The sequence below is a fragment of the Macaca fascicularis genome, chromosome 1 (assembly GCF_037993035.2).
Source record: "Macaca fascicularis isolate 582-1 chromosome 1, T2T-MFA8v1.1".
NCBI classification, from domain to species: Eukaryota; Metazoa; Chordata; class Mammalia; order Primates; family Cercopithecidae; genus Macaca; species Macaca fascicularis.
Window position 1 is genome coordinate 149,661,456 of NC_088375.1, and position 27,096 is coordinate 149,688,551.

General features: G+C 39.0%; 1 protein-coding gene across 5 annotated transcripts in view; it reads left to right on the plus strand.

The window, feature by feature from the left end:
• The window catches only part of MCOLN2 (mucolipin TRP cation channel 2), a 72,689-nt gene that overhangs the window by 13,969 nt on the left and 31,624 nt on the right, over positions 1-27,096 (plus strand). For 2 of the 5 annotated variants that reach the window (XM_005542854.4, XM_005542855.4), the window contains exons 2-4: positions 15,072-15,231; positions 21,767-21,940; positions 24,195-24,348. In XM_005542854.4, the coding sequence (XP_005542911.3) occupies positions 15,072-15,231; positions 21,767-21,940; positions 24,195-24,348 (488 nt within the window). The remainder of the gene's footprint in view (positions 1-15,071; positions 15,232-21,766; positions 21,941-24,194; positions 24,349-27,096) is intronic. The other 3 variants (XM_074002858.1, XM_074002860.1, XM_074002861.1) reach the window with 2 other exon arrangements.

Below are 27,096 nucleotides of genomic sequence, written 5' to 3' on the forward strand. Positions count from 1 at the left end.
GGGCTCTGAAACAATAAGGAAGTAGTTCCATATATTTTTATAACTTGTTTCCAACAGTTAAAAGAACATCTACCCTCTCTAAATATGTATTCATTTACATAGCATATGCCAAACCATATGTATATTATGAATAGATAAAATTAACATTTTAAGGGATGGGATAGATGAGGATATTAAAAATGAATTGCCAGGCTGGACACGGTGGCTCGTTGCCTGTAATCCTAGTGCTTTGGGAGGCCAAGGCTGGAGGCTTGCTTGAGGCCAGGAGTTCAAGACCAACCTGGCCAACATAGTGAGACCCCATCTCTATTTTTTTATTTTAAAAAATTAAAATAGAAAAAAAAAATGAATTGCCAACTGCAGCAACTTTATGTTATGACTTCATAGTGTCATTAGCAAATATATTATGGTACTATATATTTAAAGCCATGCACCTCATTTAGCAATAGTAGATTTACCCAATATTTTAAATAGTTTTCTTGATAAATCTGCTTCCCCCCACCCCAGCTTCTTTTCAGATCAGATATGCTTTTCATCTTTTTTTTTAAACCCATGGCTTACAACATTTAGAGTGTTAGCTCTCCTATTTTTTTTATATTAATTTAGGCTTACATTAGTTTTACAATGAACCTAATTTTTTGCAAGAATTTTTTATCTTTTATTTTTAATTTTGTGGGCACATTGTAGGTATAATATTTATGGGATACATCAGATGTTTTGATACAGGCATGCAATGCATTATAATCACATCATGGAGAAGGGGGTATTCATTCCCCCAAGCATTTATCCTTTGTATTACAGACAGTCCAATGACACTCTTTAATTATTTTAAAATATACAATTATTATTGACTAGAGTCACCTTGGTGTGCTATCAAATACTGGGTCTTATTCATTCTTCCTTTTTGTTTGTACCTATTAACCCATCCCTACTGCCCCTTCACCCCCGATCTCTCTGTCACACTGTTCTTCCCAGCCTCTGGTAACCATCCTTCTACTCTCTCTGTCCATGAATTTAATTGTTTTGATTTTTAGATCCCACAAATAAGTGAGAACATACAATATTTGTCTTTCTGTGCCTGACTTATTTCACTTAACATAATGATCGCCAGTTCCATCCATGTTGTTGCAAATGACAGGATCTCATTTTTTATGGCTGAATAATACTCCATTGTGTGTTTATACCACATTTTCTTTATCCATTCATCTGCTAATGGACATATAGATTGCTTCCAAATCTTAGCTATTGTGATCTGGTCTGCAACAAACATGAGAGCGCAGATATCTCTTTGATATTACTGATTTCTTTTCTTTTGGGCATATACCCAGCAGTGGGATTGCTAGATCATATGGTAGCTCTATTTTTAGTCTTTTGAGGAACCTCCAAACTGTTCTCCATAGTGATTGTACTGATTTACAGCCCCACCAACAGTGTACGAGAGTTCCCCTTTCTCAACGTCCTCACCAGCATTTGTTATTGCTTGTCTTTTGGATACAAGCCATTTTAACTGGGGTGAGATGATATCTCATTGTAGTTTTGATTTGCATTTCTCTAATGATCAGTGATGTTGAGCACCTTTTCATATCCCTTTTTGTGATTTGTATGTCTTCTTTTGAGACATACAAAGTCTATTCAAGTCTTTTGCCCATTTTTTGATCAGATTATTAGGTTATTTTTTATAGAATTGTTTGAACTCCTTATATGTTCTGGCTATTAATCCCCAGTTTGCAAATATTTTCTCCCTTTCTATGGGTTGTCTTTTCACTTTATTGATTGTTTCCTTTGCTGTGCAGAAGCTTTTAAACTTGATTTGATCCCATTTATTCATGTTTGCTTTGGTTGCCTGTGCTTGTGGGGTATTGCTCAATAAATTTTTGTCCTGGAGATTTTCCCCAGTGTTTTCTTGTAGTAGTTTCATAGTTTGAGGTCTTAAAGTCTTTAATCCATTTTGATTTGATTTTTGTATATGGTGATAGATAGGGGCTTAGTTTCATTCTTTTGCATGTGGATATCCAGTTTCCCCAATACCATTTATTGAAGAGACGGTCTTTTCCCAAGTTTATGTTCTTGTCACCTTTGTCGAAAATGAGTTCACTGTAGGTGTGTGGATTTGTTTCTGGGTTCTCTATTCTGTTTCATTGGTCTGTGTATCTGTTTTTGTGTTTTGTATCTGTGTAATACCATGCTGTTTTGGTTAGTATAGCTATGTAGTATAATTTGAAGTCAGATAATGTGATTCCTCCAGTAGTGTTCTTTTTGCTGAGGATAACTTTGACTATTCTGGGTTCTTTGTGGTTCCATATCAATTTTAGGATTTTTTTTCTATTTCTATGAAGAATGTCATAGATATTTTGATAGGGATTGCAATGAGTCTGTAGATTGCTTTGGAGTGTGGACATTTTAACAATATTGATTATTCCAATTGATGAACATGAAATATCTCCATTTTTGGTGTCCTCTTCAATTTCTTTCATCAGTGTTTTATAGTTTTCATTATAGAGATATTTCACTTCTTTGGATGAGTTAATTTCTAGGTATTTTATTTGTGGCTATTATAAATGGGATTACTTTTTAATTTTCTTTTTCAGATTGTTCACTCTTGCACATAGAAATGCTACTGATTTTTGTATGTTGATACTGTATCCTGCAACTTTACTAAAATTGTTTATCAGTTCTAATTGTTTTTTAGTGGAGTCTCTAGATTTTTTCCAAATATAAGATCATCTCATCTACAAACAAGGATAATATGACTTCTTCATTTCCAGTTTGGATATGCTTTATATCTTTCTCTTTTCTGATTGCTATAGCTAGAACTTCCAGTAGTATGTTGAATAACAGTGGTGAAAGTGGGCATCCTTGTTGTGTTCCAGATCTGAGAGGAAAGCCTTTCAGTTTTTCCCCATTCAGTATGATACTAGCTGTGGGTATGTTGTATATGGTATTTATTATGTTGAGGTATATTCCTTCTATATCCAGTTTATTAAGGGTTTTTATCATGAAGCAATGTTGAGTTTTATCAAATGCTTTTTCAGTATCACTTGAAATGATCATATTGTTTTTATTTTTCATTCTGTTAATATGATGCATCACATTGATTGATTTGCATGTGTTGAACCATCCTTGCATCCCAGGGATAAACCCCACTTGCTCATGATGAATGATCTTTCTAATGTATGGTTGAATTTGGTTTGCTAGTATTTTGGTTGAGGAGCTTTGTATTAATATTCATTAGAGATATTGGCCTGTAATTTTTTTTATGTGTCTTATGGTTTTAGTATCAGGGTAATACTGGCCTCATAGGATGAGTTTGGAAGTATTTTTTCAGAAAAGTTTAAGTAGGATTGGTATTAGTTCTTCTTTAAATGTTTGGTAGAATTCAACAGTGAAGCTGTGATGGTTAATATGTCAACTTGATTGGATTGAAGGATACAAAGTATTGATCCTGGGTGTGTCTGTGAGGATGTTAAGGAGATTAACATTTGAGTCAGTGGTCTGGGAAAGGCACACCCACCCTTATTCTGGGCGGACACAATCTAATCAGCTGCCAGCATGGCTAGAATATAAGCAGGCAGAAAATGTGAAAAGAGAGACTGGCCTAGTCTCCCAGCCTATGTCTTTCTCCCATGCTGGATGCTTCCTGCCCTCAAACATCGGACTCCAAGTTCTTCAGTTTTAGTACTCGGATTGGCTCTCCTTGCTCCTCAACCTGCAGATGGCTTATTGTAGGACCTTGTGATTGTGTGAGTTAATACTTAATAAATATATATATATATATAAAATATATGTGTGTGTGTGTGTGTATATACACACACATATACATTCCATTAGTTCTGTCCCTCTAGAGAACCTAATACCGAAACCATCAGGTCCTGGGTTTTTCTTTGCTGGGAGACTTCCTATTACAGCTTCAATCTCATTACTTGTTATTGGTCTCTTCAGGTTTTGGATTTCATCCTGGTTCAATCTTGGTAGGTTGTGTGTGTCCATTTTTTCTATATTTTCCAATTTATTGGTATATAGTTGCTTAGTATCCAATAATGATGTGAATTTCTGTAGTATCAGTTGTAATGTCTCCCTTTTTCATTTCTGATTTTATTTATTGGATCTTCTCTCTTTTTTAGTCTGGCTACAGTTTTGTCAATTTTTTTTTTTTAGCTTTTTGAAAAACCAACTTTTTTTCCATTGATCTTTTGTATTATTTTATTTCAATTTCATTTATTTCTGCTCTGATCTTTATTTATGTTTCTACTAATTTTGGATTTAGTTTGCTCTTGCTTTTGTAGTTCTTTAAGATGTATCATTAGATTGTTTATTTGAAGTTTTTCCTTTTTTTTTTTTTTTTTGATGTAGGCACCTAAAGCTATAAAATACCGTTTTAGTACTGCTTTTGCTGTATCCCATAGATTTTGGTAGGTTGTGTTTCCATTATCATTTGTTTCAATAAATTTTTAAATTTCTGTCTTAATTTCTTTATTGACCCACTGGTCATTCAGGAGCATTTTATTCAATTTCCATACATTTGTATAGTTTCCAAAATTCCTTTTGTTATTTCTAATTTTATGCTGTTGTGGTCAGAAAAGATACTTGAAATTATTTCAGTTTTTTTTTTTTTTTAATGTTTTAAGACTTGTCTTGTGACTTAATATATGGTCTGTCTTTGAGAATGATCCATGTGCTGAGAAAAAAACTGTGTATTCTGTAGCCATTGGATGAAATGTCCTGTAAATATGTATTAGATCCATTTGGTCTACAGTGCAGATTAAGTCCAGTGTTTCTTTGTTGATTTTCTATTTGGAAGATCTATCTAATGCTGAAAGTGGGGTGTTTTAAGTCTCCAGCTGTTATTTTATTGGCGCCTATCTCTCTCATTAGCTCTAATAATATTTTCTTTATATATCTGGGTGCTCCAATGTTGGGTGCATATATATTTAAAATTGTTATATTCTCTTGCTGAATTGACCCCTTTTCATTATATAGTGAACTTTTTTGTCTCTTCGTATAGTTTTTGTCTTAAAATCTGTTTTGTCTGATATAAGCATAGCTACTCCTGCTCTTTTTTGGTTTCTTTCTCCATCCCTTTATTTTCAGTCTATGTGTGTCTTTATAGGTGAAGTGTATTTTTTGTAGGCAACAGATTAGTGGGTTTTTTTTTTCATCCATTTAGCCAGTCTGTGTCTTTTGATTGGAGAGTTTAGTCCATTTACATTCAATGTTATTGATAATTAAGGACCTACTCCTGCCCCTTGGTTATTTATTTTCTGATTGTTTTGTTTTATGGTCTTCTTTCTCTCCTTCTTTCTTGTCTTCCTTTAATGACGGTGATTTTCTCTGGTGATATGATTTAGTTTCTTGCTCTTTACTCTTTGTGTATCTGTTGTCTGTTTTTTGGTCTGAGATTACCATGAGGCTTGCACATACGATCTTATAAACCATTATTTTGAGTTGATAACAACCTAACCCTATTTGTATAAGCAAACAAGCAAAAACAAAATAAAACAAAACAAAAACCTAACAAAAACTATATGCCTTAACGTCGTCTCCCCAACTTTTAAGCTTTTTATTGTTTATATCTTATTGTACTGTCTGTGTCTTGAAAAGTTGTTGTAGTTATTATTTTTTATTGGTTTGCCAATTTAGTCTTTCTACTTAGGATGAGAGTAGTTTACACAAGGCAGTTACAGGGTTATAATTTTTTTGTTTTTCTGTGTACTTTCTAATACCAGTGAGTAAAATCTTTTTTTTTTTTTTTTTTTTTTTTTTGAGATGGAGTCTCAGTCTATCACCCAGGCTGGAGTGCAATGGCACGATCTCGGCTCACTGCAACCTCCGCCTCCTGAGTTCAAGCGATTCTCCTGCCTCAGCCTCCCCAGCAGCTGGGATTACAGGCATGCGCCACCATGCCTGGCTAATTTTTGTATTTTTAGTAGAGACAGGGTTTCGCCATGTTGGTCAGGCTTGTCTCGAACTCCTGACATCGTGACCTGCCCGCCTTGGCCTCCCAAAGTGCTGGGATTACAGGTGTGAGCCACCGTGCCAGGCCTTCTCTGGGAAAATCTTTATTTCTCTTTCATGTTTAAAGAATATTTTCACCAGACATACTATTCTAGAGTAAAAGTTCTTCTCCTTCAGCACTTTCAATATGTCATGCCCCTCTCTCCTGGCCTTTAAGGTTTCCACTGAAAAGTCTACTGCCAGATGTATTGATGCTTCATTGTATGTTGTTTCTTTTCTCTTGCTGCTTTTAGGATCCATTATTTAACCTTGATCTTTAGGAGTTTGATTATTAAATGCCTTGCAGTAGTCTTCTTTGGATTAAATCTGCTTGGTGTTCTATAACCTTCTTGTATTTGGATATTGATATCTTTCTCTAAACTTGGGAAGTTCTTTGTTATTATCCCTTTGAATAACTTTCTACTCCTGTATCTTTCTCTACCTCCAAATTTGCCATTTTGAGGCTATTTCTTGGATCCTGTAGGCATGCTTCACTGTTTTTTATTCTTTATTGTTTTGTCTCCTCTGACTGTGTATTTTTAAATAGCCTGTCTTTGAGCTCACTAATTCTTTCTTCTGCTTGATCATTTCTGCATTAAGAGACTCTGATACATTCTTCAGTATGCCAATTGCATTTTTTCAGCTCCAGAATTTCTTTTTGATTCTTTTTAATTATGTCAATCTCTTTGTTAAATTTATCTGATAGAATTTTGAATTTTCTGTCTTATCTTGAATTTCTTTGAGTTTCCTCAAAAGAGCTATTCTGAATTATCTGTCTGAAAGGTCACCTGTCTCTGTTTCTCCAAGATTATGTCCTTAGTGCCTTATTAATTTATTTGGTGAGGCCATGTTTTCCTGGATTATCTTGATACTTGTAGATGTTCATCTGTGTCTGGGCATTGAAAAGTTAGGAATTTATTGTCATCTTCACTGTCTGGGCTTTTATTATCTGTCCTTCTTGAGAAGGCTTTCCAGATATTTGAAAGGACTTGGGCATTGTGATCTAAGTTGCATCTGCTTTGGAGGGCACCCCAAGCCTAGTAATGCTGTGGTTCTTTTTTTTTTTTTTGAGACGGAGTCTCACTCTGTCACCCAGGCTGGAGTGCAGTGGCGCGATCTCGGCTCACTGCAAGCTCCGCCTCCCGGTGTGGTTCTTACAGACTCATGGAGTTACCACTTTGAACAAGATCTAGGAGAATTCTCTGGATTACCAGGCAGAGACTCTTGTTCTCTACCCTTTTTATCTCCCTAACACATGGTGTCTCTCTCTCAGTCCTGAGCCATCTACAGCTAGGGATGGAGTGACACAAGCACCCCTGCGGCTACTACCTCTGTGACTACACTGGGTCAGGCCTGAAGTCAGCACAGCACTGGGTCTTGCCTAAGGCCAGCTGTAACTACTCCCTGGCTACTTCCTATGTCCACTCAAGGCTCTGGGGCTCTCTAGTTAGCAGGCAGCAAAGCCAACCAGGCCTGTGTTCTTCCCTCCAGGATGGTTGAGTGCCCCCAGCACTCTGCTGGGTCCAGAGGTACTGTCCAGGAGTCAGGGACTAGAATAAAACACTTTAGAAGTCTACCTAGTGTTCTGTTGTGTCGCGCCTGAGCTGGCACTCAAATTATAAGATGCAGTTCTTCCCGTTGTTCCCTCCCCTCCTTCAAAAGCAGAGGAGCCCTTCCCCATGGTCATCACCACCAGAGGCCCATGGACAGTACTGCCAGACTACCACTGATGTTCTCATAAGACCCAAGGTCTCTTAAGTCAGCTTGTCATGAAGGTTGTCTGGCCTGGGACTCATCCTTCAGGGCAGTGGGCTCCCTTCTGGTCCAGGGGAGGTCCAGAAATGCCATCCAAGAGTCAGCTCTTAGAATTGGGGACTCCAGGAGCCCACTTGTTGCTCCACCCCCCATAGCCAAGATAAACCTGAAGCCAACAAGTCTCAGAGGCTCACCCAAGGCCCTAGATGTAGTACCTGGGTATCACTGCTGATTATTCAGTGCCCAAGGGCTCTTCAGTCTGCAGGTGATGAATGCTGCCAGGACTGGGTTCTTCCCTTCAAGGTAGTGGATTCCCTTCTGGCCCAGGGTGTGCCTAGAAGTGTTGCCCAGGAGCTAGGGCCTGGAACAGAGGCCTTATGACTCTGACCCATGCCCTATTATGCTGTGGCTGAGCCAGTATCCAAGATGCAAGACAAAGTCCTCCCCACTCTTCTTTCTCCTCTCCTCAAGCAGAAGCAAGGGGTCTTTTTGGAGCCACTAGTTGTGCAGCCTGGGGTTAGGGGAGAGGTGACATCACCACTCCTTTAGCCGTCCTGGTAGTTTAGTAGATTGCATGCCCCTCCAGTCCACTGTCTCTGGGCCCAGTTCAGCACTAGGACTCGCCTAACAGTTGCAGTCCTTGTGGCCTAAATTGCCTTTCAAATTCACTTAGAGACCCAGAGCACTTTAGCCTGCAGTGATGAAGTTTGTGGGAACTCAAATTCCAATCACAAGGACCTGTGATTCCTCTCTGGCTAGGAATGGTTTAAATGTTCCCTCTGTGGGTGGGCATCAGCTGAATTTGGTCCAGTTTTCCTTTCTGCTCTAACTGGACAGCACCAAGTTTACTGCCTCACAATTGTTGTGCTTTCCCTCCCCCAGCAAGCAGAGGCACTCTCCGCTCCAGGTGGCCGCTGCTGGGGCTGGGGGAAGGGTGGTGTCAGTGATTCAGGACTGTTTTTTCTACCTCTTCAGTGCCTCTTTTAGCAATACAGAGTTAAAAGCAGGTAGTGCGAGTGTTCACCTGATTTTTGGTTCTTATGAAAGTGCTTTCCTTACATAGCTAGTTGTTAAATTGATGTCCTCTTGTGAGGGGATGATCAGTGGAGGCCTCTCTTCTGCCATCTTGCTCTACCTCCTGGGCTTTTGCAAGAACCTTTATGTCCTTTGCCTATTTCGCAAGGGTTATTTCCACGAAAACTAAATGATACATTCTAAAAATGCTTAAATAGGTCCACATAAACCATAACTGGTGGGAATATGCTGAAAATCAATGGGGGCACCACCATGAACCCCTTAATTTGGGAAACTTGGACAGTTTCCCCAAGATGCCTCACATACCTAGGTGAAACACAGGCAACTGATGTTTTGTTTTGTTTTATTTACTTGAGACAGGATCTCGTTCTGTTGTCCAGGCTGGAGTGCTGCGGCAAAATCATACCTCACTGCAGCCTTGAACTCCTATGCTTAAGTGAATCTAGTGCCTCTGCCTCCCAAGTAGCTGGGACTGTAGGCATGCACCACCACACTGGGCTGATTTTTAAAAGTCTTTGTAGAGACAGAGTCTCACTATATTATCCAGGCTGGTCTTGAACTCTTGGCCTCAAGTGATCCTCCTGCCTCAGTCTCCCAAAGTGTTGAGATTACAGACGTGAGCCACTGTGCCAGTGCCATCAGATGTTACTGACCAAGTGAGGGCACCTTAGGTGTGATAGGTAACAATTCATATATTAACTCTTGGGAATTCTTAACTTCTCTATTTTCTAAGTTAACACAATTAGAAGCCCTAACACTTTCTTCTCACATACCAGTGAATGGTCTTGCATACGTCCTTGTGTGTGAGGACCCCACTTTGGAGACCACTGCAGCAGGGGATAAAAACAACTTTCATGCCCCTTGTCAAGTAGCGTAAGGATCACATAAGCCAAAGGCAATAGCAGTCTGGGCTGGTTAGCTTATTTGCTGACAAAGTATCATCACTGAAACTGGCGTGTGCATTTTCCTGAGGCAAAGGTCAAGAGCCTTGTTGTGTTCTCATAGGGGTTTATAACTCCAATAAGGTTAAGAATCACTGGTATCCGGTTTTGTTTTGTTTCAAAACTTCAGGCTTCCATAGACTCTTTGTCATTGTTTTGATAAAGCTGAAATTGCCCTTGATCATATGATAGCCTTAAACTTAGCCAGTGTCACACAGTCCTGATTATCTCTGGAGAGAGTAGGTTTTCTTAATGCCAACCTCATAGTCCTGATTATCTGTGGAGAGAGTTGGTTTTCTTAATACCTGACAGTAGCTTTGTTGTGCCTTCCTCCTGTTTTCTTATCACAGTACCAGTCTCAGCCTTCTTTTCTTTCATTTTCTATTCCAGCATCTCTGGCTTTTATTTAGCCCACTGTGTGGGTGGCTTTCTATTCTATTCCAAATCTTATTTTTATGCCTTCAAATACTATGCTTTTTTTCTTTGATATTTTGGTCTTTAGTGATGCCAGTATTAAGCTTGTAAAAATCCAGATCATGCATTTCCTATGGTTTAATGAAATATAAATAATTCATAAGAGCTGTGATTGCTCTTATTTATTTCATGCAATTTCAATTGCATGACAGCCCTGTAGCTGATGGGTCAGTGTAATTTAGATCTTCATTGATTTTGGTTCCTTAAGCGGTTTTATGGTACAGTTACTTTCACTTCTCCTGACTTACATTACCACAAGTTAGCAGCTCTATGCTTTTCTTAAATTGTTGGTGATTTTCATTTGTAATGGAAGTTGCAGTATTTCTCCTGTCTGCTGACTTAGTTTTTTTGTTTGTTTGTTGTTGTTGTTGTTGTTTGTTTTTGTCCCCCAGGCTGGAGTCCAGTGGCATATTCTCAGCTCACTGCAACCTCCGCCTCCTGGGTTCCAAGTGATTCTTGTGCCTCAGCCTCCTAAGTAGCTGGGATTACAGGTTTGTGCTACCATGCCCAGCTAATTTTGTATTTTTGGTAAAGACGGGGTTTCACCACGTTGGCCAGGCTGGTCTTGAACTCCTGTCCTCAAGTGATCTGCCTGCCTTGGCCTCCGAAAGTGCTGGGATTACAGGCATAAGCCACTGCGCCTGGCCTCTGCTGACCCAATTCTTGGTTATGAAGCTGTGGTTGTAGTTTAAGCTTCCTGTAAGACACCCAGCCAGGTGTTCAGCATCGCAAGGTATGTAGGGTAAATATGTGTTAAATAAAATAATGTTTTATTCCTATGATACTGTGTTGTCTCGTCTCTCTCTTTCTCTGTTTTAAAATTTTTTTCTCTCTTCACTTTGCACCATTTTTATACCATTTAATTTTTGTTATAGCAATAAGATATCGTGTTGTGTGTGTGTGTGTGTGTTTAATACCCTTCATCTACCAGGACAAACCTACAAATGGGGAAGAGGGAGGCAATAAAGAGCCCTCAGAAAAGTAAACTTTAGAAAGTTTATACATTTATATTTTCCTTGAAATATCAGAATTTTTAAATTAAAATTTCAATATCTTTTCCTCCCAAATGTACATATTATTTTAAAACTTAAGTTAGGTTTATTAAAAAACAGCTATCTCATCATGCACCTTTATTATTCATTATCAACTTTTTCTGCTACATGTCTATCATTTTATCATCAGTTGACTAATACTAGCCTATATTTCACCAGTTGGCTCATGTACTTTTGAGGGAAATGTTTTTCCTGCTAGTTTTTTCATTTTTCATCTTTCATGTTGCTAAAAGTATTACAACTGCTCTGTAAATACCCAGATGAAACAATTATGGAAGGATAGATAGCATAAATAGTGTAATACAATGAGTGATCTCATAGTCATTATCTGCTAGTTTGACCTTTTTCTTTTCTTTTTGCCTGAGACTTCTTAATAAAGTTTCTAAGGGCAATGCTCACATCAGTTATCATTTCTTTTCTTTTCTTTTTTTTTAATTGTACTTTAAGTTCTAGGGTACATGTGCATAACGTGCAGGTTTGTTACATATGTATACTTGTGCCATGTTGGTGTGCTGCACCCATCAACTTGTCAGCACCCATCAACTCATCATTTACAGTTACCATTTCTTGAACACTTAGTGGCCGCTCAGTCAAAGGAACCCAGCAGTCAGAAGAATTATTTGAAGCCTCTTGAAGCAATTGGGCTGCATCAAGCACTCTCTCTTTGCAGGACACTCAGATAATATTTCCAATATAACCCTTAACTCATGGTATCATACTTTTATCTATTCACATTTGCTCCTGGAAGGCAGGAAAATGTCTCCAGTAGAGCATGACCCACAAGGTATTCTTTTATTTATATTTATTATATATTTATTATATAAATAATATATGTTTATTATATATATATTTATATATTTATGACACTGCGTCTTGCTCTGTCACCCAGGCTGAAGTGCAGTGGTGCAGTCTTAGCTCACTGCAACCTCTACCTCCTGAGTTCAAGCTATTCTCATGCCTCAGCTACCTGAGTAGTTGGTATTGCAGGCATGTGCCACCACACAGGCCTATAATTTTTTTTTAAATTTTTTTTATTTTTAGTAGAGATGGGGTTTCACCACGTTGTCCAGGCTGATCTTAAACTCCTGGACTCTAGTGATCCACCCACCTTGCTCTCCCAAATACTGGGATTACAGGCATAAGCCACCATGCCTGGCCAGTATTCTTTAAGTATTTGATTAAATGCCTTGTTTTGCGCCACTGTTTTGAGAAAACAACCTCTTTGTCCCTTTTCTTTTCTTTGATTTGGAACCACTCTGGCCTTCTCTGTAGTCCTATAAATTTGAGGACAGGCAGTTTTGATGCCTTTGGGCCTAGAATCTTGGCTCTCTTGTTCCCCTTTCCTGAGGCCACAGAACGGAAGCTGAGTATACTTGAATGGTGGCAATTGGCTGTTACTCATGTAGGTATCCGCCAAGATTGACCCAGTTCTTGCTCTCCTTAACTCTTCAGTCTTTTAAAGGTACTTCTTTACCCTCCTCAAGAAGTATGTATTGTATCTAGGATTTTTCTTTTCCTTCCTTCCCTCCCTCCCTCTCTCCTTCTCTCCCTTCTTCCTTCCCTCCATCCCCTACTTTCTCTCTCCTCCCTCCCTTACTTTCTCTCTCCTCCCTCCCTTACTTTCTCTCTCCTCCCTCCCTCTCTCTTTTTCCTTCCTTCCCTCCCTCCCTCCCACTTTCCCTCCCTCCCTCTCTCCCTTCTTCCTTCCCCCTCCCGCTACTTTCTCTCTCCTCCCTCCCTCTCTCCTTTTTCTCCTTACTTCCCTTCCTCCCTCCCTCCCTCCCTCTCTCCTTCTCTCCTTCCTTCCCTCCTTCCTTCCCTTCACTTCCTCTCTCCTTCTTTCCTTGCTTTCTCTCTTTCTTTCCTCTTTTCCTTGCTTTCCAGCAGGATAATTCTGAATAACTTAGCCCTCTAATCCTAGAAACAAGATATTTAAAAATCTATTTAGAAATAGTAAATTATTAACAACTGACAATAAGCCTTAAAATGGGCATCCCCTTTTAGGATTCTTTTAGATTTGTCAGTCAAGGCAGATAACATAGATCATCAGTCAGTATAAAAATATGTCACTTACATATTTCCAGTAAAAAGATCCTTAAAAATGACCCACAATTATAAAACCTTTCCAAGAAATGAGTAACTCTAATAATTAGCATAACTTACTAGAATTTATTCTTTACACTTACCATCAATATACTTCCTAAGGCAAGAAGTCAAACTCAAACTGGCTTAAGCTATAAAGGGTATTTGTTGACTCAGATGGAAAGACTTGGGATGGATTACTTCAGGAACAGCTAGATCCAGGAATTCAAGTATTGTTATTAGGCATAGTGTCTGTCTGCCTGATCTTCTGTGTTAGCTGCAGTCTCTGGTAAGCTCTCCTTTGGTGGTGAGATAGATTTTAGGAACTCTGGACTCACAGTCTGTGCTTGAAGTCAATGATCTCCAAACTTTGTTGATTATGTACCTAACAGTAAAAGTTGAGCAGAATAGTCCCAACATGTATGTATTTCTTTATATATGATATGCTACTAGATACTACTTTTGTGTGTTATATAATGTATATTCTTTGTTATGGTATACATATGCTGTAAGTTATATTGCTGTGTTGTATGTATATTCTATGTTATACTAATTATGGAGTTCAATTTTCAGTTTTTAATGTAAATAATAAAATAAAAATACTAATATTTTTTATACTCCCAATGGATTGTTTTCTGCACCCCACTTTGGGGACTACAATAACAGTCCTGTAAACCATCTCTCATTGGTTCTTTTTGGCCTACCCTGAGTCATGTGCCCATTCCTGAGTCCAGAGTCCTTGAAATAGTAAAAGCAAATTTTTATTAATGTAAAGTGACAAATATCTGACTAGGCTTAAGTTGAGAGATGCTATTTATCTTTGTGAAGCTATTTATATTCTGGAATCACTGATACTTTATCCAAAAAAAGGGTCATAGTCCTTCTCTCAGTACAGAGTTACAGAACAAAGATTCTCTTCTTCCATAACAATCTAATTCCATTCATTTATACTAAATTTCTGTAATGTCATACCTGGAGTATCATGAAAATGTCCTGTCTGGTTTTTGTTCATATACCCACTCACATACAATTCATACATACATACTCACACAAACATAAACACACATACTTTCTCTAGTGACAAGTGAACGCTCTATGTTAAGAAGTAGGAATTGATGAGTCTTGTAAGTAAAATCCAATTTTTATAATTCTTGAGATTGGCTGTTTTTTTAATTTTGTTTTTAATTTTTAATTTTTTGAGAGAGAGTCTCACTCTGTCACCCAGGCTGGAGTACAGTGGCGTGATCTTGGCTCACTGCAACCTCCACCTCCTAAGTTCAAGCAATTCTTCTGTCTCCACCTCCCTAGTAACTGAGATTACAGGGGCCCGCCACCACACCCAGCTAATTTTTGTATTTTTAGTAGAGATGGGGTTTCACCATGTTGGTTAGGCTGGTCTCAAACTCCTGACCTCAAATGATCTGCCCGCCTCAGTCTCCTAAAGTGCTGGGATTACAGGTGTGAGCCGCCATGCCTGGCTGAGATTGGCCATTTTGAACAAGATTGGTGGCTGTGTGGAAAAGTAGGAGGTAGAGGGTCTGGAATAATTTTTCATGTAGTTTTAGAAATGGGAGACGGTCCCTGCCATAACTAGAGTTCTTTTTTATTCTGTGTTCATAAAGAGGCTTTTCAGTGTATGACATGCCATATGTACCAGCTCAAGTTTAGGGAAAGCAAGTTACTTCTAAAGGAGCTGAAGGAGAGGCTTTCCTGGGTATTTAAAATTAATCTTCTGTGGCAGAAATGCAATGGCACGTCATGATTCTGAGATGAAAGAAGAATGTCTAAGGGAAGACCTGAAGTTTTACTTCATGAGCCCTTGTGAAAAATACCGAGCCAGATGCCAGATTCCGTGGAAACTGGGTTTGCAGATTTTGAAGATAGTCATGGTCACCACACAGGTAACTTACATTATTATTTCATTTGATTTTTCCCTTACCCCAAGACAAAACTCTTTTCATGTGTTCTGTACTTGACTTTTGTTCTGAAAAGCCCAGACTCAAGTTCCTAAAACTAAAATTATGTTGACTCTGGAGAGCAGAGGGTAGGTTGAAGTTCTGTTTAGAAGACAATCTTAGTAAGAGATCCTGAGGTCCTCTCTGTACAGGTTCTGTAAATGCTGAATCAATGTCGATCTGTGGTGAGGGGTTTCTATGTCTGAGTGACACACATTTGTGTTCTGGAACTCTCTTTATTAAACACAGCTTATTCAAATATACTTTCAAAATCTGCATTTTTTTGTCTTCAGACTTACAGAATCCTAAGTTTTCCTTGTATCATATCAATGTGCTCTATCTAAGTAAACACTGATCCCAGGCACTATCAGGATTATACAAAAGCTGCATTTAGACCTTTTGTTCAAGTTCATATTGTTGAGCTCTTTATTACCGGTATCAAGACAGCCATCAGAGTTTTCCTCTAGTTTTGGGGCCTGTATTGCTGAACCAGTATTGGGGAGGCTTCTCTATAGGTCAAGGGTCCCCAATCCCTGGGCCATGGACCTGTTAGGAACCAGGCTGCACAGCAGGAGGTGAGTGGTAGGCAAGGGAGTAAAGCTTTATCTGTTTTTATAGCTGCTCCCCATGGCTTGCAGACTGCCTGAGCTCTGCCTCCTATCAGATCAGTGGTGGCATTAGATTCTCATAGGAGCGCAAACCCAGTTGTTAACTGCACATTCAAAGGATCTAGGTTGCACACTCCTTATAAGAATCGAATGCCTGATGATCTGTCACTGTTTCCCACCACCCTGGATGGGACCTTCTACTTGCAGGAAAACAAGCTCAGGGCCCCCACTGATTCTACATTATGGTGAGTTGTATAATTGTTTCATTATATATTACAATGTAGTAATAATAGAAATAAAATGCACAACTAATGTAATGCATTTGAATCATCCTGAAACCACTACCCACCCACCCCCACCCCCACCCGCTCCAGTCCCTGGAAAAATTGTCTTCCGCAAAACCAGTCCCTGGTGCCAACAAGGTTGGGAATCATTGCCGTAGTTAACTATATTTGAAACACATGCCCTTTTAAACTGATTAGAGATATGTGGCTCTATTGGCAAATAATCATTCTGTTATCAGTGTAGAGGTGTGTAAAGATGTTATTTCTGGGACATAAAAATAAATACTTAAAAATACCTTTATGTAGTTTTAGAAATGGGAGAAGGTCCCTGCCATAACTAGAGTTACTTCTTTATTCTGTGTTCATAAAGAGGCTTTTCAGTGTATGATATGCCATATGTACCAGCTCAAGTTTAGGGAAAGCAAATTACTTCCAAAGAAACAACAAGGTTGAGATGCAAAGACATTGTTAAATGTGTATGCGTATTGTTAGCTTATTTTCATTCTCATTCTTGGTTTTGAAGTTTTAGTCTTGGCAACCAATAATATATCTATTCTGGTCCTGTCCTCAGAATTTGCAGTGTAGGAATATAGATCAGTTAATTAGGCTACTTCTGGCTTTGTCTTATGCCTACCTTTCTTATCCATATACATTCAATGCTAGTATCACCTTAATTTTTCATAGAATAGCCTTTATTGTGTCACTCTCCTGTTCAAAACCCTACTTCCTGTAATCCCAGCATTTTGGGAGGCCGAGGTGGGCGGATCACGAGGTCAGGAGATTGAGACCATCCTGGCTAACACGGTGAAACCCCGTTTCTACTAAAAATACAAAAAATTAGCTGGGCGTGGTGGCGGGCACCTGTAATCCCAGCTACTGGGGAGGCTGAGGCAGGAGAATGGCGTGAACCTGGGAGGCGGAGCTTGCAGTGAGCTGAGATCCGGCCACTGCACTCCAGCCTGGGCGACAGAGTGAGACTCGTCTCAAAAAAACAAAAAACAAAACAAAACAAAACAAAAACCCCTACTTCCCAAGAAGAAAATTTCACCTCTCTAGCCTGGAATTCAAAGAGTTCCAGTCTCCTTCAACTTGTCTTTCCAACAAGTTTTCATCTGCTGTTTCCTACCCAAATCCCAGTCAGACAGGCCAACCCAATGATTCTCTTCCACATCCTGTTTGTTCCTCCAAATCCAGGGTGACTTTTTCTCCCTCACCTTTCAGGTACTATTTGAAGTCCCATCTCCCCCACTGGGCCTTGCCTGACCATCCAGCACATGGTTTTCTTTAGTACTTCTTCCTGTCTACATGACTGATTTTATTTTTTATTATTTTTTCAAGGTGGGGTCTCTCTGTGTCACCCAGGCTGGAGTGCAGTGGCACAATCATAGCTTACTGCAACCTCGAACTCCTGGGCTCAAGAGATCTTCCCACCTCAGCCTTTTAAACAGCTGACTAAAGGCACATGCCACTGCACCTGGCTTTTTATTTTATTTTTGTAGAGATGGGGTCTTGCTTTGTTGCCCAGACTGTATTTGAACTTGTGGTTTCAAATAGTCCTCTCGCCTTGGCCTCCCAGTGAGCTGGGATTACAGGCATGAGCCACTGTGCCCGGCCTACTAATTTTACTTTAAATAACAAAATATTTCTGGGAACTATACTTTACTTTTCATATGGGCATACCCTGTTTCCCCTAATAAAATTGGGAAGGATTAAACTTTTGTTTCCATATAGGATCATTCTAACAAATTTTGCTATTTGGGTGATATCTAATTGGAGCAGATTTCTTGTTTACCATTCCTTGCATAATATCTCACTTTTCCCTCCCTCTCTTTTTCTGTTTTTTTTTTTTTTCTTTTCTTTTTTTTTTTTTTTTTTGTGCTCCATCCTCAAGTCTAATGGGATGGGTATGAGGGCTGATGAGAAAGAAAAAACTTTTTAAAATTCTTACTCTGAATTCTGCAGTAATTTATAATCTTGAGGGAGGTGTCTACATTCTTTTGCTAGTTCTACTCTTTCTCTCCCATTTCTTTTGTACATAATTAGAGCAGTATCTTGTTTTTACCTGGTACAGAATATTTTATCCTACATTGATTTCATAATGAGGCCTTAAATTCACAATCTTCGCCAGACTACACTTATAAGTAATTATTTTTCTGTCTTGTATCATACTCTCAGCAAATCTTAATGTCTAATTAGTGGGACTAGGATGCATTTTGCTGTCAACGCCTTTAAAAAAAAAACCCAGTCATTTGGACAATACCATCTTCCCTTACTCTTACTCTGCAGTGAGTGTTTGGTTCTGTCATAACAAGAAAGGGACTTCGCAGTTTCCTTCCCAGGATTTGTCTCCTTTAAGAGATGATTTGAAAATCCCAACCTTCCCCAGTGCTGGGCCATGCATTTTGATCTTGGCTTGTTCTATGAATAGAATGGAGGAAATTTCTTGCTCCTGATGCCAGATAGGTTAGGTTCCAAGCAGAGATTACAACAGAGTCCTCTCATCCCCAAAGCTGAGTTTTGATGAGCTTTGAGTTTAAGGTTGTGGCTTCAAATATCAGCAAACTGTATACCACTTTCATGGTCAATTTGTTCATTCCCTAGTTCACATTTTTTTGTTGTTGATTCTTTAGCTTCACTATTAATGTGGGAGGAATGGGTCGAGTATCCCTGCCTCTAGAGTTAAATTGGCAGCATTTCAGTTTAAGAGGTTGTGGGGCCAAGAGGTTGAGAGAACAAACAGACTCTAGAATCAAACAGACCTGGGTCCAGATCCTTACTCTGACATTTTCTGGATATTCCAACCTGGATAAATTACTTGACTTCAGATGTATCAAATGGGATTATATTCATCAGCTGATTCAGTGTTTGACATTGTGATGGGCATTATTTCATTTCCTGAGTATATGATAGTAGGGGAAAAGGAAAAACATTCCTGTCCTTGCAGAGCACAGTGCAATAGCTCACTCATAGGGTATTGAGAATTAAATGAAAAATAATAAATTTTAGCACAATGCCTGGTTCTCAACAGATAGGAGTTGTTATTCAGTACCATGCAGTGTTGTTCTTTTCCACATTGTATCCCAGCTTGGCTCAGAGTAAGCACTCAGCAAACTTTGATTGAAGAACTTCATTCATGTGTGGTGTGTATACCAGTTTTTTCATATGTGTCAGTAGTTTTAATAAAACTTCAAAGCAATCGTGTGTGTTGTTTCCCTGGTTTACATTTTACCTTTCAAGAGCAACATGACCTTTTCTGGCTTCTCCTACAGGCACCATTGACAGAAATCACATGCTTAGAAGAACTTATAACCTTCTGTTGCTTAATTTTCAGCACAAGTTAGATGATGTGGGACTTCTTATCTGATGTTTTCCTTAGAATAGCTGAGTTTTAGCAGTTGCACAGTCCTTTGACATGGCATTTGAGGAATGTGACATGGTGAGTCTCAAATGCTGAAGAGTAGCATCTGTGTACATTCTCAAGTGATAGTTGCCTTTCCTAATTTTGGAAAGCTAGCACTTAAATTCGTTAGAAGAAGCATCCCAAAAAACTTTTTCAGCAGAAGGAAGTTGTTTTTGTAGCATAACACAGATGACGTTGGAATTAGACTTGGCTTCCATTCTGGTTAGGTGACTTAGGCAATTTAATGAAGCTAAATCTCAGGTTCCACATACGTAAAATGGAATAACAGTAGTAACGTTTCATAGACCACTTGGAGTAAAGGAGACACGGCATGTAAAGCGGTTAGCACAGTACCTGGCATATAATAATTGCTGAAAATGGTGACTATTTTTCCTAATTGTTTAGTATTTTTTAAAACGACAAAATATAAAAGCTAAAAAATGTAAACCATGAAAAAAACCTTATGCCTATATGTTGTTTGCATATGCAAATTAATATTAGCTATTTTACTTTATTTTTTTAGAGACAGGTCTTGCTATATTGCCAAGGCTAGCCTTGAACTCCTGGGCTTAAGTGATCCTCCCACCTCGGCCTCCCAAGCAGCTGGGACTACAGCCACAGACCACCTCACCCTGCTAAATTAACATTAGTTTTATCTGAATTGTTCAGAATTGTGTCTTGTATATTATTGTTTAGATGTATCATATTGAACCATGGAATGACAACAAATAACAGAACTGTCAGTGTCATCTAGTTACACTTGCTAATTTTACATATGAAGAAAACAGTCCCAAAATTTGGTGGCTTAGTTGAGTGAGGACTTGGGGCAAACCTTCTAGTCTCATTGTTTTATAAGGCAGCTGAAGAGATCACTTAGGGAGGTGGGGAGAGGTGTGTGGGACAGGGCTTATAGAGATTTGACTACCAGCACTGCCTGTGTGTGTATGTAAGAGAGACAGAGAAGACACGAATAAGAGTGCATGCATGTGAGAGAGTGTGAATGTACGCTTGTGCATGTGGGAGTGCGTGCATGATGGGGTATTTGTGTAGCTGTGTGTGTAGTTTCCTAGGTTTTTTGTAAACTTTTGGTGTTAATTTCCTCCATTTTTGGGTTCCAAGAAGAAAACTTTCACTTCTCGTGAAGAGAACCCTTGGGTGCCTAAATTCTGCCAGAATACAATGACAATGAAAGGGAGAATAAGTGGGCATTTTTCAGGAGTAGGTGGATGCTTGGTGACAGTGAATGGGTTTGACATCATACAAGTAAAGCATGCTCTGTTATTCTTTCATGTGCTTTGATACTGTAGAATTTGGTGAGGGAAACTCTCAGGTGTAAATTTTATACAAGAATTCTTACAGAGCTGAATTAATTGAATTCTTTTGACAACTATTACCTCCTAGCTGAAGTAAGTATTTATGTAGGCTACTTTTCAAAAAACACTTTTAAAAGACATATGTAAAACATAGCTGTGATTTTAAAAAATACTACAATTTCTAAATCTTTTTTTTTTTTTTTTGAGACGGAGTCTCGCTCTGTCGCCCCGGCTGGAGTGCAGTGGCCGGATCTCAGCTCACTGCAAGCTCCACCTCCCGAGTTTAAGCCATTCTCCTGGCTCAGCCTCCTGAGTAGCTGGGACTACAGGTGCCCGCCACCTCGCCCAGCTAGTTTTTTGTATTTTTTAGTAGAGACAGGGTTTCACCATGTTAGCCAGGATGGTGTTGATCTTCTGACCTCGTGATCCGCCTGCCTCGGCCTCCCAAAGTGCTGGGATTACAGGCTTGAGCCACCGCACCCAGCCAATTTCTAAATCTCAAATCAATACGATGAGTTACTGCTTTACTAAGTAATCGATTTTGAAAACAATTAACTTGAAATCCAAGTATGAGAAAAATGGATTGAGACTTAGCTGATTTGGATTCTTTCTTTCTTAATTAAAGGCCAGTAGGGTCACTAGTCATTGGGAGCAGTAATCTCTTCTAATTTTATGCTACTTTGAATTGCTGGTGTAGCTTGATGAGGTTATTCTTCTGTGGGACTTGTGTTTTGACATTGATGCTATTAGTATAAACCAAAAAAATTGATATTCTTTTCTGATGTTTATAGGTAATTGTTGATGATAGTGAGAAGACATTTGCCTCCCCTGATAAATGGTATATTTCATGTATTTCTATTTTATTTTATTTTTTAGCTTGTTCGTTTTGGTTTAAGTAACCAGCTGGTGGTTGCTTTCAAAGAAGATAACACTGTTGCTTTTAAGCACTTGTTTTTGAAAGGATATTCTGGTACAGATGAAGATGACTACAGCTGCAGTGTATATACTCAGGAGGATGCCTATGAGAGCATCTTTTTTGCTATTAATCAGGCAAGTGTTTTGTTGTGAATGACCTATACTTTAACAATGTATTGATACGTGGCCTTGTCTTAGCAAACAAAAATTATACATATGTTAAAATATTCTAATGTAAGTTTTGCAGTCTGCCAAAAAATGTTTATTGCTATTTCTGAAGCTACATTTCTTTTTTTTTTTTTTTGAGACAGAGTCTCCCTCTGTTGCCGAGGCTGGAGTGCACTGCAAGCTCCGCCTCCAGGGTTCACGTCATTCTCCTGCCTCAGCCTCCCGAGTAGCTGGGACTACAGGCGCCCGCCACCACGCCCAGCTAATTTTTTGTATATTTAGTAGAGATGGGGTTTCACTGTGTTAGCCAGGATGGTCTTGATCTCCTGACCTCATGATCCGCCCACCTTGGCCTCCCAAAGTGCTGGGATTACAGGCCTCTGAAGCTACATTTCTACACAAAAGAGTTTCCTATTTTGACTTTTAAAAAAAGATTTATCTTTTTAATTTATCATTTCACACCTACTGCTTTTGGAAAATTACCCCAGATCAAATAGCAAGAGTAGATTTTTAATCTCAGAAGGCTTGATGAAAGCTTAGTAATAAAATCAAAGATTCCAGCCTGGCGTGGTGACTCATGCCTGTAATCCCAGCACTCTGGGAGGCTAAAGTGGGTTGATCCTTTGAGTCCAGGAGTTTGAGACCAGTCTGGGCAACATTGTGAAACCCCATCTCTACAGAAATAAATACATAAATAAATAATAAAATAAATAAATAAACAATCAGGGATTCTGTGGCCTTAATTGTGATGTTTTAGCATTAATAACCCTAGCTGAATCTCAAGAATATGGAACATAAAATAGTTGTATGTAGACAGGTCTGAGAAAGCAGATTTGTAGACTTGAAGAAATAATTTAGGAAAGAGAAACTGTTCCTGTTCTTTTCCGTTCATTCAAAAAATATTGAAGTATCTAATATGTAGCAGGTGTTATTCCAGACATTGAGGATGCAGCAGTGAATAACACAGACAAAACACCTTCCTTTATAGAGCTTGATTCTAGAAGGAAGAGTTAGACAAAAAGAAGTGAAATGTATAGTATCAAATGCTGGCTCCCTGAGAACACCACACAAAAAACATGTTGATGAGCAAAGCTGAGCTTATTACTTAGAGTGGTAAGGGAGATGCTGTATTGATCAGATGCCATATTGCCTTTGGTAAGGAGGGAGTTCTTTAATGTGAGGGGAGCTTGATTAGAATTAGGTAAGGATGATGATATAATAATTTAGGACTGATGAACATGGCAAGGTGAGGATTGGGGAGGCAGTTTCAAACAATCTTGGAGTTGTTTTCAGACAAAATCTTCCAATTGATACCTATTTCAATGAGTTTTTTTGGATGTTCCTGAAATAATACAGGGACTTTTATGGTCCAGGGCAAAAATTTTCAGCAATAGTAAAATCATATTGATGAAGACAGAACTAGTAAAGCCCTATTAGTGCAGATAGCCAACAGTAAAGCCATGTTAACGTAAGCTCAGGTAAGCTAATGTTGGTTCATGTTAGTCATTGATGTAAGCTGTGGAGTATGGATGGCTCATGTCCTCAGTAGATGTTAGAAAGTAATAACTGCTAAGGAGTAAAGCAGGGAAGGAGATGTGAAGTGCCTGGGTGTGGTGATAGATGTTTGTGATTTTCTTTCTTTCTTTATTTTTTACTGCATTTATTTTATTTTTATTTGACAGGGCATAATTGTACCCAGTTTATAGTTATGGGGTACAATGTGATGTTTTGATGTATGTTTGCAATTTTCCTTGGCTTAGGGAGGGAAGGCCTCATTGAGGTGTGGAATTGAGAGCTGAAGGAGTGAGTAAACCCAGTGGCTATGTACATGGGTCTCCAGGCAGAGGGAACAGCAAAGGCCAGAGGCAAAAATAGGCATGTGAGCTCCAGGAAGTGCCTGGAGGCCAGTGCAGCTTTGCAGCGGGGCGGGGGAGCCAAGGAACTGGAGTAGGAGATGAGGTCCTAGAGATAAGGCAGGACCTTGGCTTTGGTTGAGTGAGGTGGGAGCCGTCCATCACCATGTTTACTTTCGAGTTCTGTGAGGCAGTGTCTTGCTGAACAACCTGAGAAGATTTCTTTGTAGTATTTTAAATCGGGAAGTTCTATTGAGGGACATGATGTAAGCAATACAAAGTAACTAAAAGTACATTCTATATGCTATAACCTCTGATCAAAGTTTTAAAAGGTCATATGTGGTTTTTATTTGACTATTTTTTAATAGTATCATCAGCTAAAGGACATTACCCTGGGGACCCTTGGTTATGGAGAAAATGAAGACAATAGAATTGGCTTAAAAGTCTGTAAGCAGCATTACAAGAAAGGGACCATGTTTCCTTCTAATGAGACACTGAATATTGACAACGACATTGAGCTCGGTAATGCAGTGATAATTTCATGATGTGCCTTTATCGTCTTGTGGTAAGAGCAAAAATGCCCTCATGTGCTAGCAACCCAGATGGAACAACATTGCTTTAGTGACAGCTAACCTGTCAGGGGCTGACACTCCAACATTGGCATGCAGAGGGGCTTTGGCTCAGGAAACTGTGGGGTTGTGGCGATGGGACAGGGACAGCATTTGTGGATCTATTTGGAGCAACTCAAAAGATAGTTGGTTTTGGGGTATATTCACAGGTCCTGTTTTTGGGGTTTTTTCCCCTAGGAGGGGATGATTAGGCTTTTTGAAAAAATGGTCTGTATGTGTTAAATGAAATAATATATGTAAAGATGCTTTGCACACTTGTTTTTATTATTTGTAAAATACAGAAATGCTCTTCAAAGGTGAATTGTGATTAATAACTCATTTTCTCTCTTAGGAGATCCCTTGGCAACAAGTTAATGGCTAATCAAGTCGAATTGTTTTGTGCTATTTTGTTAAGCATTTAAGAGCATACTGTATGTAAATGTGACGTGTTTGGCTTAAGACTTTTTGTTTTTTTTTTTTTAATATTGTTTTATTATTTTATTGTTTTGTTATTCACTCAACAAACCTCTGGTGTGTAGTCATCATGTCCAGAGCACTCAGTTTTATGTGCTGGGGTTGCAAAGATTAATCAGTTGTGGCTCCTCAAGTACTAACAGTTCAGGAGTAGGGATTCTAACAGCAGTTTAAATTTAGAATACTTTTATTAAAATTAGAGTTTCACATTGTTGAGTTAATTTGATCGTACTTCCTATAATCTGATCTTAAGGTGCCTTGATGACACAACAGGAGAATACCCTATGAGACAGAGGTTTTAATGTTTCTATAGGCTGCCCACTCAGAATCTCTTCGTGAGTAAATGTGTCATGTGCTCTTGACTCTGAAAGAACCAGCCCATAAGCCAGCACATGTGGTATCTGGCTCCCACGGTGCTTTCAGAGACCATCTAGAGGAGAGTTACCTGGTTCTGTAGCTGGCAACATTGAAATGTCACTTGTCACTTGTCTTATCTCCCTGGAAGCTTCTGCTAACTTGAGATCTATTTGGTAGTCCACCTACAGGGGCTAATCCTGTTTTAATCTTTTACCTGGGTGGTCAGCTATGCTCTTCCCTGTAGGTGATTCCAGTAACTGTGACAGGAGGACTTGTCCTGTTACCCTCTGTTTCAAGTAAGCCATCTGTCCCTTGTTCTTTTAAAAATATGTGACTCTAATTGGATGTACCATACAGTGGTTTCCCAGTGATTCATATACTGTTTTTCTCAATTGATTTTTCTTGGAAAATTGATTAAAGAAATGTGACCAAAGTCATACCAGTGGCTAGATAGCACTGGCAATGCTGGAAAGCAGGATTTATTTCCTGCCCATTGGGCAGTCTTTCCCTTGTTCATTTCATTGCGCTCAGAATATGGACTATGTTTAACTAAATGGACAGAGGTTGGTTATTAATGAGTTTATTTTAACAGAAATTGCTTAAATATGTTAATTGTATTCTTTGACTTATTAAATATAACTTGTCAAAGAGAATCTTCTGACATACCCAAAAGGTATAATGAAGATTCTTCAAATATGTGATACTAGATTTTAGGCCTTCTTTCCTTGGATATGTTGAAGGAAGCCTGCAGATACAAATAAGATTGAGTTTGACTTCATTCATTTGGCACTGTAGTTGATGTAGGTGAATTAGCAGAAGCTGTTCCAGATTAACTACTTATGAATTTTGCACTATCTTTACTATTATGGGAATCATCCTTCAGTGTTCTAAACACAGATATTTGCCTACACGCCCAGCTTTCCTGGCAGGCTTATATTTAGCTGCATAGCTGATTGTGTAGATCAAGATTAGTGTTTCCCTTAATTTATGCTAATGGGTATATCCCTCCTGGTTCTGCCTCGAGAACTACAGCTTTCCAGGTCAGCCTCATTGGGAGGACTGTTATGAATCCTGTCAAAAAAATGTTTGGCTGGGCGCAGTGGCTCACGCCCTTAATCCCAGCACTTTGGGAGGCCAAGGCGGGCGGATTACCTGAGGTCGGGAGTTCGAGACCAGCCTGACCAACATGGAGGCACCCCATCTCTACTAAAATTACAAAATTATCCAGCCATGGTGGCACATGCCTGTAATCCCAGCTACTCGGGAGGCTGAGGCAGGAGAATTGCTTGAACCCAGGAGGCAGAGGCTGCGGTGAGCCAAGATTGCACCATCCATCGCACTCCAGCCTGGGCAACAAGAGCGAAATTCCTTCTCGAAAAAAAAAATAACATTTGAGTAACTAACATTTTAATATAGTGTTTCATTTTCTGTAATACAATTTTTGAGTGTCTTATATTCTTTTCCACATGTTCTTAGCATGAGACATTATGACCATTTCATCATTTTTCCTGCTGTTTTAGGAACAGCAGGAATCTACCCTCCCCCTGAAAGGATTATTTCTTTGGCTGGAGTATTCTGTGAGATTCATATTCATTTGAGTTATGAGGCTGTTACTGTAGATATCAGTTTATTCTGCTTGAAGTTTGATGTTTTACTTAGGGCTTTTGCTATCTTGAAAAAACAACACAAAACGAACAAACTCAGTTTTGTTGCTACCACGTGCTTGGCGGCCTCGGCAGCAATGGCTATAAGTGGAAAGTCAGCCAGACTTCAGAGAGTTCTGAATGAATATTTAAACAAAGTGTAACCCTATAATTACAAAATCACACAA